This window comes from Panulirus ornatus, chromosome 47, assembly GCF_036320965.1.
Source record: "Panulirus ornatus isolate Po-2019 chromosome 47, ASM3632096v1, whole genome shotgun sequence".
NCBI classification, from domain to species: domain Eukaryota; kingdom Metazoa; phylum Arthropoda; class Malacostraca; order Decapoda; family Palinuridae; genus Panulirus; species Panulirus ornatus.
The window spans coordinates 19,847,217-19,864,200 of record NC_092270.1 but is presented as its reverse complement, the minus strand read 5'-3'; the positions used below and the strand labels follow the sequence as shown (position 1 = coordinate 19,864,200).

The window sequence follows — 16,984 nt, the reverse complement described above, 5'->3', positions numbered from 1 at the left end:
ATTTAAGTGTAAAATCCCAGGACCTTTTATGGGGCTCCTGTAACTTCAAGGTTACACTCTAAAATAAAAAGAATCAGGGATGTGATGGACTCTTAAGGAGTGAGAAGTGCCTTGAAGAGATTGTACACCTTTTCATTCTTTGCTGATGATATAACTTCATCAAAGGTGACTTTTTGATTATGGTGTAAACACATACAGGTGGAGCCTGATAACATCTATATACCTTACCAACCTACCCAATTCCTTCACGGGCTCCTGCAACACTCAAGATGCTGCGATGTCTACCAAGTGGGATCACAGATCATAAATTGTGTTTATGTTGTGTGTTGGGTATGATGGGTCTTGTGATATGTTGAAATGTTTGTAATGTTGGAATGATAGGTTATTGATCATATGGAAAGGAATGTGTGTCGTACATGCATGGGGAGTATAGTTTCAGATTGGTAAACACCTGGTGCAGTGGCATTTAAAACTCGGTTGGAGGGGCAGTTGCTGTTCGATCATTATACATCTCTAGGATATCTGTTATGGGGCTCCTGCAGCTTTAAGGATGTGCTACAATCAGTAACAGGGAAATGATGGACTCTAGGTGAAAAGTTCCTTGATGAAACTGCACTTCTGTATTCCTTTTCATTGTAAGATTTTCAGTGCATACTGGAGATTAACAAGATGTATGTCTTGATCATCTAAGGATCTAACAAAGAGTGAAATAGAAATATGTGGCATACTCACTATAAAAGTGTTTTGAGGTTGAAGCCACTTTTAAATCTCCTCAGATTTCTAATAGTGTAAGAGTGAATTTCAACCTCATGATATTTGTATAAGTTGCAGTTTCACCATCTTGGGAAGTGATTTTGAATTTGGGGTGTTTTTTCTTCTGACATATCTACAAAGGATTTTGGTCCTTCATTTGATATGAAAAATTCATATTCATAGCTCTAATATAAATGAAACAAATTTGAATATTTCTTGAGTTTTTCTTACAAATGTCATCAGCATAGCACATGACTGTTTACTTAGTTCCCTAAAAAGAGCACGACTAAGGAAACTCAAATTCAGACCTGAAGGGAGCTGCGGCAGATATGTTACTGACATCTCGTCCAAGATAAATATGTTTATTCTTCTCTAAAGAGATATATCTAAGGAATTTTAAGGTCTGTGAAGACAGACATTGTCTTATGAAACTTTTGATGAAGTCATTTTAAACAGCCCTACTCAGTGAAAAAATATGAGTTAGAAGTTATTCATATTTCTGTACAATAAATCATTATGATTTTAGGATGATAGGTCAATAGTTGTTAGTGTGGCATAGGTGTGGAAATAATAAAATGTGGAGCCCATTCTTCTGGGAAAGCTCTCTTTTGTAAACTAAACTGGTATGGTTTAACAAGAGGACCATTCTGAGTTTTACCATTAAATCAATTACTATATCTTACTAGATGAGATGCATTAGCTCTATCATTTATGGTAGCAGAGTCAGTGATGGAGTTAGTTATCCTCTTGGTCGGTATTACTACACCCAATTTCAACATTACGTTTTTGTCCATATTTGGTTTTATAATGGTGAATTATTAGAGGCTACTGATGTTAAATGTTTCAGCTTATTGGTTTTGGGGGGTGTTTAAGTATTCAGCTGGGGGAATATTGCAATAGCTAGGGAAAATTAGGCCAGACGTCCAATTATATTTGCTTCACATGTAAGCACTTGTGGTTATAGTGTAATTAATGTCTTTTATAGATTAACGTAAATACTCGGTGGGTTGAGTGGAAAAAGGGTTTACTGTACACTGGTCTCTGATTTAAGAATTCATGGAGAAACAGTTGTTCATATTAGCTTAGAAAGATGAGACAAATCCACACGTAAATGTGGATGGAAAAGTGATTATATGCTTTTATATCTGGTACATTAGGGTAGGTTATATGGCACAGGCTAACGAGCGTGTGCAGTTCATGACGTCATAGGTGTTTGAACGTGTGGCCGCCACCTGGTCTGTGCACCGCTGGTGAATCCAGGCCCTCCTGTATTAAGTGTCTTCCATTAACCATGGAGTTGGACTCCAAAGCCGACATAGAAATCTTCCAGACCTTCGAATTATCCGATGGTGCTCGTACAGTGACCATTCTCGCCTCTAAGGAAGAAGAAGAGAGGATCAACCAAGGTAAACATTTCCCCCCCTGACGTGAATATCTTCATGACATAATGGCATATATGACGGGAAATACTATTATTAAAGGTTATTTTGGGCATGTCAAGGCGTCATTATGGCCCCTAGGGCCGTGTTACTCAGTAACCAGAGTAGGAGAAGAATAACCTAAAAATTATTTGCAAAGTTGGATGACTTTAGGGTGATCATGATGGCGTTCGTCGCCCCAGCTGGACGACCAAAACAAACCCCTCAGCACAACATGGTGGATTACCACCCGCTTTATCTAGTATGTTTGGTCCTACACACAGCACAACATGGTGGATTACCACACACTTTATCTAGTATGTTTGGTCCTACACACAGCACAACATGGTGGATTACCACCCGCTTTATCTAGTATGTTTGGTCCTACACACAGCACAACATGGTGGATTACCACACGCTTTATCTAGTATGTTTGGTCCTACACACAGCACAACATGGTGGATTACCACCCGCTTTATCTAGTATGTTTGGTCCTACACACAGCACAACATGGTGGATTACCACCCGCTTTATCTAGTATATTTGGTCCTACACACAGCACGACATGGTGGATTACCACACACTTTATCTAGTATGTTTGGTCCTACACACAGCACGACATGGTGGATTACCACACACTTTATCTAGTATGTTTGGTCTACACACAGCACACATGGTGGATTACCACCCGCTTTATCTAGTATGTTTGGTACTACACACAGCACAACATGGTGGATTACCTTCCGCTTTATCTAGTATGTTTGGTCCTACACACAGCACAACATGGTGGATTACCACACGCTTTATCTAGTATGTTTGGTTCTACACACAGCACAACATGGTGGATTACCACCCGCTTTATCTAGTATGTTTGGTCCTACACACAGCACAACATGGTGGATTACCACCCGCTTTATCTAGTATGTTTGGTACTACACACAGCACAACATGGTGGATTACCACACGCTTTATCTAGTATGTTTGGTACTACACACAGCACAACATGGTGGATTACCACCCACTTTATCTAGTATGTTTGGTACTACACACAGCACAACATGGTGGATTACCACCCGCTTTATCTAGTATGTTTGGTCCTACACACAGCACGACATGGTGGATTACCACACACTTTATCTAGTATGTTTGGTCCTACACACAGCACAACATGGTGGATTACCACCCGCTTTACCTAGTATATTTGGTCCTACACACAGCACGACATGGTGGATTACCACACACTTTATCTAGTATGTTTGGTCCTACACACAGCACGACATGGTGGATTACCACACACTTTATCTAGTATGTTTGGTCCTACACACAGCACGACATGGTGGATTACCACCCGCTTTATCTAGTATGTTTGGTACTACACACAGCACAACATGGTGGATTACCTTCCGCTTTATCTAGTATGTTTGGTCCTACACACAGCACAACATGGTGGATTACCACCCGCTTTATCTAGTATGTTTGGTTCTACACACAGCACAACATGGTGGATTACCACCCGCTTTATCTAGTATGTTTGGTCCTACACACAGCACAACATGGTGGATTACCACCCGCTTTATCTAGTATGTTTGGTACTACACACAGCACAACATGGTGGATTACCACACGCTTTATCTAGTATGTTTGGTACTACACACAGCACAACATGGTGGATTACCACCCACTTTATCTAGTATGTTTGGTACTACACACAGCACAACATGGTGGATTACCACACGCTTTATCTAGTATGTTTTGTCCTACACACAACACAACATGGTGGATTACCACCCACTTTATCTAGTATGTTTGGTCCTACACACAGCACAACATGGTGGATTACCACCCGCTTTATCTAGTATGTTTGGTCCTACACACAGCACAACATGGTGGATTACCACACACTTTATCTAGTATGTTTGGTCCTACACACAGCACGACATGGTGGATTACCACACACTTTATCTAGTATGTTTGGTACTACACACAGCACGACATGGTGGATTACCACCCGCTTTATCTAGTATGTTTGGTACTACACACAGCACAACATGGTAGATTACCACACGCTTTATCTAGTATGTTTGGTACTACACACAGCACAACATGGTGGATTACCACACGCTTTATCTAGTATGTTTGGTACTACACACAGCACAACATGGTGGATTACCACCCACTTTATCTAGTATGTTTGGTACTACACACAGCACAACATGGTGGATTACCACACGCTTTATCTAGTATGTTTGGTACTACACACAGCACAACATGGTGGATTACCACCAGCTTTATCTAGTATGTTTGGTACTACACACAGCACAACATGGTGGATTACCACACGCTTTATCTAGTATGTTTTGTCCTACACACAGCACAACATGGTGGATTACCACCCACTTTATCTAGTATGTTTGGTACTACACACAGCACAACATGGTGGATTACCACACACTTTATCTAGTATGTTTGGTCCTACACACAGCACAACATGGTAGATTACCACCCGCTTTATCTAGTATGTTTGGTCCTACACACAGCACAACATGGTGGATTACCACCCGCTTTATCTAGTATGTTTGGTCCTACACACAGCACAACATGGCGGATTACCACATGCTTTATCTAGTATGCGTGGTACTACACACAGCACAACATGGTGGATTACCACACGCTTTATCTATTAAGTTTGGTGCTACACACACTTTCAGTGTCTCAAATGTTAGGACAGGTCATAAGGTGCCATGAATCATGGAAATATTAAGGCTCAGTAACAATTGGTTATTTCTTTTTCACCTCCTTCCGGTATAATTTCTGATTTTCATGAAACTTTTCTCTTGTTTCTTTCAAAATTTTCATGTACCCTTTTTTTTGCTTTCCTCTTTCAGCTTCTTAACATTCAACTTATACTTTTCATATTCTCTTCCCTTGCTGAACTCCACTGGTATGTTCATATTGAGCAGTCTGCCATATTCCTTTTTCTTCTCTTTCTCAGCATTTCTAATGTCTTCCATCCACCATGCTTTGCCCTTTTTATTCCTATATCTCACAGCCTTGTATCCAACCATTAATTATGTGACCTTTAATAGTGTTTCTGTAAATGTTTTTAGCACAGCATTCATGCATTCACTGCACTTCCATTTAAGCTTTCAGTTGTGTTCCTTTCACACTCCCTGCATTTTTTCTGATTCATCTTGCTTTCCAAAACTTTTACCTCTCCATTCTTCCTTGATCCATACCTCCATTTCTCCCTGATCCTCATCCCCATAAGAACTGAAATGGTGTCTCCAAAGAATCCTTACACAACTGTTGCGTCTAACACGGCCATTCTCTGTTTCATCCACTGCCACAGTCAAAGGCTTTTGCTCTTCTTTTCCATCATCCCTCATACATTTATACCTATGGATCATCTTATGGTGAAAAAAGGTGTTCACAAGGAATAAATCCCTCAAAGCACAAGCATTCACAAGATAACTTCCGTTCTCACTCACTTTAGGGACTCCTTATTTACCAACTATCTCACCAGTTTCCTCTCATCCTTTTTTTTTACATCTATATCACCCAGTGTGACCACATTTCTCTGTATTCTCAAAACCATTCTCAAAGCTATTCAAATTTCTCTAGAAATGCTTCATTTCATCCTTACCTCATATGGTCTTCATATTTATAGGTGCATACTTCAGAATTCCAGTCTTTCCTTTCACCTGCACTATTCTTGATCCAGCATTCCATCCATGCTCTGTAACACCCTCCCACACTCTCGGTGATAGCAGAATTGCACACCCCTCTTTCCCTCTTCCCTGATAATTTTCATTCATTTCCGTCCATACCACTCCTCCTTCCAAGCTGTCCCATAACTTGCCTTCATCATTTCCATTTTCACTCCATATATCACGCCCAAGGATTTGAGTTTCCCAAATCCCCTGCACAGCCATGCTAAACTTTTAAACTTTTCCCATTTACATTCAGCTCCATCACCCTCATTTTTTTTTTTTTTTTTTTGCTCATCTCTTGACATAACTGGTGGACTCGAGTGCTGCTTCTTAGCCATTTTGTGCCTCACCATTGACAGGCCACTGGCAGTGGACAACTCCAGCTAAGTGTTTCCAGAGGCAGTGAGGCACCAAAATTGTGCAAAAAAAATCAAAAAGTCCCAGCACACCTCTAATGTTTGTTTGTATTTAAAAAGATTGCTTTGATGGAGTAGGGCAATGCCTCACCCTTCAATTCACCCCCAAGGGTGTAATAATGAGGTTACCATGAAAAGACAGGGTGAGACTTGGACACCCTAGAAAACTAGAGTATCCCTTTGAGTTACTGAAACTTGAAAACTGTCCCAATTTTTTTCTGTTTACAATAGCAGCACCTCCTAACCTTATTGGTTACAGTACTGTCACTGTGCAGTTGATGGTTGTGCAAAAGAGAGACACTTGGATGTGAATGTGTTGAAAGGGGCAGCTGGTGGGGTCTCGGATCATTACTTGGTTGAGGCAAGGGTAAAGATTTGTAGGGGTTTTTGGAGAAGAGGTAAGGATATGAGTGAGAAGGTGGTGAAAGTAGTGAGCTTGGAAAAGAGGCATGTGTGAAGAAATACTAGAAGAGATTAGGTTTAGAAGGCAAATGGTTAGAGAAAACAAAGCAAGGGGGGTGAGTGAGGAATGAAGATATTTAGGGAAAGAGTGCTGGCATGTGCAAATGAAGTATGTGGCATGCAGAAGTGGGACGTGGGCTGGTGAGAAAGGATAGTGAGTGGTGGGTTGACAAAGTTTTGCAAGAAGGTTAATAGTGTGAGAAAAACAAGAGAACAAATGGGAACAACAGTGAAATGAGCGTGTGGGAAAGTGGTGACGGATAGTGAGGAGATGATGGAGTATTTTGAAAGATTGTTGAATGTGTCTGATGATAGGATGGCAGATGTAGGGTGTTTGGGTTGGGAATGTGTGTGAAGTGAGAGTCATGGTAAGTGATTTGGTGAAGAGAGGTGATGAAAGCCTTGCAAAAGATGAAATGTAGCAAAGCGGCTTGAGTAGATGGTATTGCAGTTGAATTTCTTAAGAAAGAGGTGACTGTGTTATGGATTGGTTAGTTAGGATTTTTAATGTATGTATGTATGGATCATATTGAGGAGCCTGAGCATTGGCAGAATGCAAATATAGTACCATTGTATAAATGTAAGAGGGACAAAAGTGAATGTTCAAACTACATAGGTATAAGTTGTATGGGAAAGTGGTGACTGAGATAGTGAAGGCATGTACAGCATCAGACTAGGGAGGAACACTGTGGTATCAGGAGTGGTTCAGGATTTGTGGATCAGGTGTTTGTTGTCAAGAATGCGTGTAAGGAATACTTAGAGATATAGAAGGGTTTGTATGTGGCATTCAAGGATCATAAGAAAGTGTACCACAGGTTTGATAAGAGATATCCTTGTGGAAGGTCTTTTGAGTATATAGTGTAGGAAGGAAGCTACTAGAAGAAGTGAAAAGTTTTTATCAAGTGTGTTAGGTGTGTGTATAAGTAGGAAGCAAGAAGAGTGAATGATTCCTGGTGAAGGCTGGCCTGCATCAGGGGTGTGTGATTTCACCATGGCTGTTAGTTGGGATGTGAATTTGAATGGAGAAAATTTGGAAGGAGTGAGTTGTTTTGAATACCTGGGAGTAGACATGGTAATAAATGGAGCCAAGGGAGTGGAAGTGTCTTAGCATGGGCGAGAGGGCAAAGGTTCTGGGAAAACTTGAGGAATGTTTGGAAAGAGAGGTTGTTGTTATCTGGGAGGGTGAAAATGGATGTGTGTGAAGGTATAGTAGTCCCAGCACTGTTGTATGGATGCAAGTCATGGGCTATAGGTAAGATGAGTGGAGAAGGGTGAATGTTTTGGAAATGACGTTTTAGAGGACAACGTGTGGTATGAGGCGGTTTGATCAAGTAATAAAAGGGTAGGAGAGAGTTGTTGTAATAAGTAGAGTGTGATAAAGAGAGCTGAAGAGGATGTGCCAAAGTGGTTTAGATATATGGAAAGAATGAGCAAGGGTAGGTTGACAAAGATGATATATGTCAGGAGTAAAGGGGAAAAGAAGGTGGAGACCAACTAGAGATGGAAGGATAAAGTGAGAAATATTTGAGTGGTTGGGGCTTGAAAATGCAGGAGGGTGAATGTTGTGCATGGGTTACAGCAAATGGGAATGATGTGGTATACTGGGGCTATGTGCTGTCAGTGGACTGAACCAGGGCATGCGAAGTGGTTAGGAAAACCATTTAAGGGCATATGGGACTTGGTTGTGGATAGGGGGCCTTTGTTTTAATGTATTACATGTGATTTGTATGTAGCATTTATGGATCTGGAGAAGGCATATGATAGAGTTGATAGAGATGCTCTGTGGAAGGTATTAAGAATATATGGTGTGGGAGGCAAGTTGTTAGAAGCAGTGAAAAGTTTTTATCGAGGATGTAAGGCATGTGTACGTGTAGGAAGAGAGGAAAGTGATTGGTTCTCAGTGAATGTAGGTTTGCGGCAGGGGTGTGTGATGTCTCCATGGTTGTTTAATTTGTTTATGGATGGGGTTGTTAGGGAGGTGAATGCAAGAGTTTTGGAAAGAGGGGCAAGTATGAAGTCTGTTGGGGATGAGAGAGCTTGGGAAGTGAGTCAGTTGTTGTTCGCTGATGATACAGCACTGGTGGCTGATTCATGTGAGAAACTGCAGAAGCTGGTGACTGAGTTTGGTAAAGTGTGTGAAAGAAGAAAGTTAAGAGTAAATGTGAATAAGAGCAAGGTTATTAGGTACAGTAGGGTTGAGGGTCAATTCAATTGGGAGGTGAGTTTGAATGGAGAAAGACTGGAGGAAGTGAAGTGTTTTAGATATCTGGGAGTGGATCTGGCAGCGGATGGAACCATGGAAGCGGAAGTGGATCATAGGGTGGGGGAGGGGGCGAAAATTCTGGGAGCCTTGAAGAATGTGTGGAAGTCGAGAACATTATCTCGGAAAGCAAAAATGGGTATGTTTGAAGGAATAGTGGTTCCAACAATGTTGTATGGTTGTGAGGCGTGGACTATGGATAGAGTTGTGCGCAGGAGGATGGATGTGCTGGAAATGAGATGTTTGAGGACAATGTGCGGTGTGAGGTGGTTTGATCGAGTAAGTAACGTAAGGGTAAGAGAGATGTGTGGAAATAAAAAGAGCGTGGTTGAGAGAGCAGAAGAGGGTGTTTTGAAATGGTTTGGTCACATGGAGAGAATGAGTGAGGAAAGATTGACCAAGAGGATATATGTGTCGGAGGTGGAGGGAACGAGGAGAAGAGGGAGACCAAATTGGAGGTGGAAAGATGGAGTGAAAAAGATTTTGTGTGATCGGGGCCTGAACATGCAGGAGGGTGAAAGGAGGGCAAAGAATAGAGTGAATTGGAGCGATGTGGTATACTGGGGTTGACGTGCTGTCAGTGGATTGAATCAAGGCATGTGTATGGGGGTGGGTTGGGCCATTTCTTTCGTCTGTTTCCTTGCGCTACCTCGCAAACGCGGGAAACAGAAAAAAAAACAAAAAAAAACTAGAGAATGGGTGTGGATGAATTTGGCCTGTCTTTATTTGTTTCTAGTGCTACCTTGCTAACATGGGATACAGCAGACATGCATGAAAGAAGAAAGTAAAAATTTTTGGAATTGTTAACTTCTCTGAGTTTGAATGTTTAAAGCTTACTTAAATTTCTTTAGACAAACATGAATGGAAATACTAATGAAAGGATGTGGTATGTAAGCTGTAAGGTTTGAGCAGTCGACCCACCTGTCTCCTTAGCATTGTGCAGTTCATGAATGACCCCCTTGCTATTAAGTATTCTGTGCAAAAAGAAAAAATATTTGGATATAAAGTGGTTGAAGAACTTGCACTTGCTATCCTGATCAATATACAGGAAATCATTATTTTTTTCTAATTGTAAATAAGGTAGTAATTACATTAAGGTTTGTACATCATTCATTGGGTGTATTATTATAATTATCATTTTAGTGTTTATGCTCTTTTTGAAATTAGAAAAAAAGATTACGGTATCAAATTTTTTATGCATATAAATAATGGATTTCCTAGAACCACTTTGTGACTGAATTTTCTATTTATTGGTTTTCTTTTCATTTATATGTCAGGCATCATTGTCTCCATTTCCAATACCTTGAAGTGGACCAACTATATGCCACCTTTCATATCACTCATCCTCATCCTCAACAGTGTGATAAAGTTGAACATTACACCACACTTGCATTAGCTTATTTCACTGTGCATATTTAGTTGATTTTCATTCTACCTAGACACACAATATGCTTCCATTACACTAAATCTAAAATCATCCTTTTGTTATCCTCATGTGAAATGCTCATTTCATTTTTTCAAATTGATTTTTACTAGTTCCTTGGACATACAACTCAAAAAACATTTCCATAGTGCATGTGGTGGTAGATGGTAGCGTAAGTACCTTAGACTGTAATTCTTATGTACATGGGTTAAATGATCATCATATTTTGAGGACAATATGTGGTGTGAGGTGGTTTGATTAAGTAATGAAAGGGTAAGAGAGATGTGTGAAAATAGAAATAGTGTGGTTGAAAGAGCAGAAGAAATGGTTTGTACATATGGAAACATATACTTGTACATATTCATACTTGCTTGCCTTCATCCATTACTGTTGCTGCCCTGTCCCACAGGAAACAGCATCACTACACTGCTTCAGTGAGGTTACACCAGGAAAACAGACAAAAAAGGCTATATTTGTTCACACTCAGTCTCTAGCTGTCATGTGTAATGCACTGAAACCACTGCTACCTATCCACATCTAGGCCCCACAGAACTTTCCATGGTTTACCCTAGACATTTCATATGCCCTGGTTCAGTCCATTAACAGCACATCAACCCCAGTATACCATGTCATTCCAAGTCACTTTATTCCTTGCATTCCTCTCACCCTTCTGTATGTTCACTCCCCGATTGCTCAAAATCTATATCACTCCATTCTGCTGCTTCTAGTTTGGTCTCCCACTTCTTGTTCCCTCCTGTGACACATGTATATTCTTTGTCAATCTTTCCTCACTTATTCTCTCCATATGTCTAAACCATTTCAATACACCCTTCTGTGCTCACTCAACCACACTTTTTATTTCCACACATCTCTCTTACCCTTTCATTTCTTACTCCATCAAACCACCTCACACCACATATTGTCCTCAAACATTTCATTTCCAACACATCCACCCTCCTCCGTACAACCCTATTCATAGCCCATGCTTCTCAACCATATAATATTGTTAGGTCTACTATTTATTTAATGATCTACAAATTTTAGACTTCAGAGAGCCAGATCTTGTGTATATCATTGTGGAATAGACATGTTTAGTGTAATGTACCAAACATATTTTTGAAGTGTTTTCTTGCAGCACAATGTGTAAATCAAAAAGATATTGTTCAATTATAATTTGTACATAATCAGTCATAAGTATGATTTTTTCATTTTAATGTACTTGGCCTGTATAAGGTTACACTGTGAGTGAAAAACCACCTTTGGCAATGCTGTATCATTGTTAGGTGGTAAAACAGAGTACTGTACAGTCTTGTTAAAGAACTTGCTTCAGAAGTGCAGGAGTCCCTGGAAAGGAGGGATTGGAGTAACACCAGAAATCTTCTAGAAAGTGGTCTTGGGATGATTTGAATAAATGAATGATCATTTTGATGTGCCGTCACTTCAGGATAATGATACTATGTAGTTACCTATGATATCAGTAATCCAAGATTTTAGTTTTAAAGCAGTAAACATAAGTTCTGTATGTCATTGATATGAACTGATCATCAGAATTTTAATAAGCTAATAAAGTCTTGAATTTATGATTTATCATCATTTACTCTTTCATTAAAGTTTATCCATTTGTTTATTTATAAATTTATTTTCAGACCAAGAATATGCCACACAGAGGTTTCTCTCAGCTGTTAGTGAAGAAGGAGGTAAGATATATGAACAAAGCTGCTAGAATCAAGATGGGAGCTCAGGTGCAGTTTTTACTAATATATGGAGTTCTTGTAAATGGCTACATCAAACATATACAGTAGGAGATCTCGTTGTACTTGAGGCTTCATTATATATGTAAAGTATTGCATAGTGTTACCATTCTCACACACTTATAATACTTGACAGTGGTGATTGCAACTATTCTCAGAGCACCATGGTCAGTAGATACCTCTTTATAGGACAAACGCTTATGTCTGATGCCAACTTCAATGTTGTCATTGTACACCTATGTCCAGATTCCAAAGTTTTTGTATTGCTGAACATAGTGGAAACACCTTTCTTTGACTAATATTCCTGTGGTGGTCCAGGTACAAATTTCCCCAAGCTTCATGGTACTGACACATTACATAACACTAAGAATTTTTGATGCTCAGAATTTCTCAGCCTTTCCTCCCACTTGTTATACAGTTAATCCTCTTTTCACTTTCTTCCAGTCTTCACCATTAAATAAGGTTTTTGTATTATTTTATATACATTTTCTTTACTGACATCCATAACACTTTGTTTAGTAGCTGCTCCACTCTTTGTAATTTTTTTATCTTAAATATTACAGATAATTAGATCAGCATTATAATGCCTTATTGAATTGGGTCTAGAATTTTTTTGTGTGTATGTTATGTGGGGCCTTATCTCTTCTACATTGTGTTGTCATAACTTTTTGAATGTATATGCATGTGTATGTCATTACCTAATTGTGATTGCCAGTTAGTATAGTATGGAGAGAGAGTTTTATACTTGTGAGCTCCCATCTCTGGAGCATTCTCTTTCCCATAAACTTTTTAGTTAATTTATGCTGTCTGGATTTACTGTGTCCTCATTCAGTTTAATCCATTTGTCTGTCTATCTGTATCTCTGATGCCCATTCCCTGTGGGAACTCCCATCAAGGGGGTGACAACAGCAAAAGAGTCCCCACTTATTCCTGTCCGTACATACCTCCCTTTGCTACACCATTCCATGCATTCTTCCACCATTTTTCTCCCTCCAGTCTATTTTCTTTTTGTTGAAGGATCCAGTCACGGACAAAAGTCCACATCAAAGCTGGGCCTTAATTGAAATATAGAGGGAATTATGAAACTGAAAAAGAAAAGACAAGGGAAAGTATGAATTTTTGGAGGTGAAAAACCTGATTTTTGAAATGTGCCAGTTAATGGGAAAGACATGAGAAGGTAGAGAGCTCCAAAGCTTCAGCGAGTAGGGAAAGAAGCAGGATTCAAAACGGCCCACTCTTGAGTTGCTGATGGCCACACAAATACTCATGTGATGCAGCAGCTTGCTGAGTATTGCATGGTCTAGCTAGTGGTGTGGGCATGCAAGCTGCCAGCTCTTGGGAGCAAAAACAAAAGTAATACCAATAGAAGAGGGAAAGGGAACCATCATTGCAGCATAGGGCAGTTGGATCAAGTATGGAAGCTAGCCTGGGACAGTTTATAAGGTGGACTGCTTTTGACTCAACTTTCTCTAGTAAGGATGCAGAGCTACAACCACCTCAAATGTGAAGAGTAGTGCTCAATACAAGGACGAATCAATCCCTTGTAGAAACGGAGTAACTGTTTAGAAGTTTCAATATGTAAACAGGACATCAAGTTTCTTTCCGGCAGACTTGGCTATTCCTGTAGTGTGGGGTTTCTAAGAAAGAGTGGACATTACAGTAACACCAAGTATGATCATTAAGTTTTGGTGGAATTACAGTACCATCAAAGTAAAGACAAGAGTTGTGAGGAGTTTTTGATAAAGAAATGGGTCAAAACTGGGCCTTGAAGGCATTAAACTTTACAAGATTTTGTGTACCCCACTGAGATTTGCCATCCAAGACGGAGTTTATTGAGGAAGCTGTGTCAAGACAAGATGCAGATCTTGTGAGACTTCGAAGAGGCAGCAGAATTGAAGGATGTGGATGAATGCAGGGGTGAGTCGTCAGTTTATGACTGCATTGGATTATGTGTGGAGGAGAGGAAATTGTTGAAAGAAAGAGAAGTGTAAGGGACAGGATAGAACCTTGAGGGACACCACTGTTGGAGAAAAAGGAGGAGGCTGATCCATCGACACCTACAGAGATAGATCAACGAGAGGAAAGTGAGGGAGGGAAGCCAAAAGAGGGGAGCATAGAGATGAGACCCTGATGCCACACCTTGTCAAAACGCATTAGAGCATTAGATATGTCAAGGGCAACTACACGACTCCCTAAAATCTTTCAGGGATGATGACCAGACATAAGTAAGATAGGAAAGAATATCACCAGTGGAACTTGCCTTACAGAAGCCATGCTGGTGATCAAGAGAAGCTGTGATTTTTAAGATGTTTAAGGATACGGGAGTTGAGGAGGGATTCAGAGACTTTGGAAATGGTAGATGTCAAAGCAACAGGATGATAATTAGAGGGGTCAGAACTGTCACCTTTCTTAGGTATGTGATGTATCAATGCAAGCTTCCAGTGAGAAGGAAAAGTTTTGGTTTTTAAACAGAAATGGAATGGATGAGCAAGCACAGGTGCAATTTCAGAGGCACACTCTTTCAGTACATGGAGATGGATGCCATCAGGACCACAAGCCTTGCTTGTGTCCAGAGAAAGAATTTCTTTTTGGTCAGTCTGAAAAGAGTTTATGGGAAGGGGCATAGGAGTAGTAAGAGGAGCATCAGGGGGTGAAGGAATGTTAGAGTTATCCAAGGTGGAGTTAGTGGAGAAATGGGAACCAAAGAGAATTGCATGTGTACAGAAGAGACAGATATAGTACTGTCCAAGCGGAAAAGTGAAGGGAAGGTAGAACACTAAAGTTGTTAGAGATTCCCTTAGCTAAAGACCAGAATGACCCATCTGGGGATGACGAGGAGAGGTTATTGCACTTTCTTTGAATAAAAGAACGCTTTGCCTCACGGATAACGTGCTTGCAGTGATAAAAGCTGAACAGGGGGTATAGGAAGGAGAGTTTTTCCAAGCCCGATATGCCTGATCCCTTGCCTGAATGGTCTTAGAACAGGAATGGTTGAACCATTGATTGGATGAGGAGGATGTCTGGGAGGAAGAGGGGATAAATGCTTCCATTCCTGCAAGAATAACTTCTGGTATGCATTTGGCTGAGACAGAAGTATCACCACATGAGAACGGTTATTTACCTAAGGAAAGAAAAGAGGTTACGTAAGTTATTCCGGCCAGTTTTGTTGAGGTGCCAGCATTTATGCTTAGAGGGGGCTGCTGGAGGGGGAGGTGCAATTAGAATAGATACATTTATGAGAGTGTGATCAGATGAACCAATTAGGGGTGAGATTGTGTATTTACATCGAGATGGACTACAGGTGAAAAACAAATCCAGAATATGAGCATTGGTCACAGCAGTCAGGAATATGGATAGGGTGGGAGATAATTTGCTCTAAATCATTGAGAATGGATAACATGAAGGCTTCAATCCCTCCACCATCCTTTTGGGAGGAATCCAACCATTCCCTATGATGAACGTTGAAGTCCCCAAGGTAGAGGATCTCAGCTTGCAGGTGAGAGGATGTCACAGTCTCATGGCAGGAATTAGATACTTTGAAGGATATAAAATTTGTAGAATTAGGAGAGCAGTAAGCAAAACAGAGAAAAAGTGTGAAAGTTGGGAAACAGACCTTGAGCCACATAACATCAAAGATTGGAGATATGGTACTTGAGGCATGGAACAGGTGTGTTGATGTTGGAATAAGCACAAACACACCACCTATGAACCGGAATTAAGAGTGAAGGTTATAGCTAGATGTGAAAAAGGGACTAGTGAGAACATCATTAGACAACTGTGTCTCAGGCAGATGATGTTCACCTGAGGAGAGGTTACTAGAGAGACCAAGAATGTTGGTAAAGTGAATTTAGAAAAAGAGGAAGGTTTAATAGTGAGGGAAAGGTTGTAGGGAGGGCCGATACTACTACTGCTAGAGCCCTTCCTCTCATTGGCAGTAGAGTGAGGCAGACACCCGGAGATTCTTAGCACCCCATAATGCTGGGGCCATAGGTTTGACAGACTCTGTCGTGATACTTATAAGTGTTTGAGTGGACTGGAATTGGCAAAAGTACTTATGTGAAAAAAAAAAGGTAATAACGATAAGCAAAATTTGAGTAGGCATATGTAAGTCTATTTCTCTCACCAACCCTTTTGATCATACTGCCATACACTCTTCTTGTAAACTCCTGGTTTTGTATTCTTTCCCTGTGCCCAAGCTCCCTCAAAGTATTACATTTCACCCACTCTGCCACTCCAGAATTCATCCTCTTTGCATTGCCTGCCATAACAAATCTGTTGTCCACCCCTAAATTTCTTACTTCATTTAATCTAGTCAGACCACATGTTCCTTTCAAACAGCTCATTTCTACAGCCTGGATTCTTGACCTCTGTACCTCCATTTGTATACCACTGTTATACTACAAAAGTACTTCTACATCTTTTTAACAAGTTTCTTGCTTTATCTGTTATGTCCTGTTCTCTCCCGACATCTTTTGAAGACTGTTCATAGCCTCTTCATGTGTCTGGTTAAAAAAAGTTAAGATGTTGTGTTCAGGTTATTCCATATTCTCTTCCCTGGTGAACAGATTTGAAGCTTCTAACCTTTCCTGTAACTCAGCTGTGTTAATTCTGGTACTGTCTTTGTTGCCCTCCTGTGGATCTTTTTAGTGTTTTGTTGTTTTCTAGGTGCATGGGTGAGGCTTTAGAAGCATAATTGGTTTTGACCTTATGTAGTTTGTGAACAGCTTGCTGTATATGTCCTTTACTATACACTCGAGTGCTTTCCTCATATTTGCCAGCAGAAGTTTAATT

The 16,984-nt window shown here is 40.3% G+C and overlaps 1 protein-coding gene across 2 annotated transcripts in view; it reads left to right on the top strand.

Moving 5' to 3' along the window:
* The first annotated feature begins 1,945 nt into the window (after positions 1 to 1,945).
* LOC139763639 (uncharacterized) overlaps positions 1,946 to 16,984 on the top strand; it is a 34,072-nt gene continuing 19,033 nt past the window's right edge. The window contains exons 1-2 of one of the 2 annotated variants that reach the window (XM_071689901.1): positions 1,946 to 2,159; positions 12,089 to 12,139. In XM_071689901.1, coding sequence (XP_071546002.1) covers positions 2,045 to 2,159; positions 12,089 to 12,139 — 166 coding nt within the window. In that variant the 5' untranslated portion in view covers positions 1,946 to 2,044. Of the gene's footprint in view, positions 2,160 to 4,656; positions 4,742 to 12,088; positions 12,140 to 16,984 lie in introns of those variants that run through there. The other variant, XM_071689902.1, reaches the window with a different exon arrangement.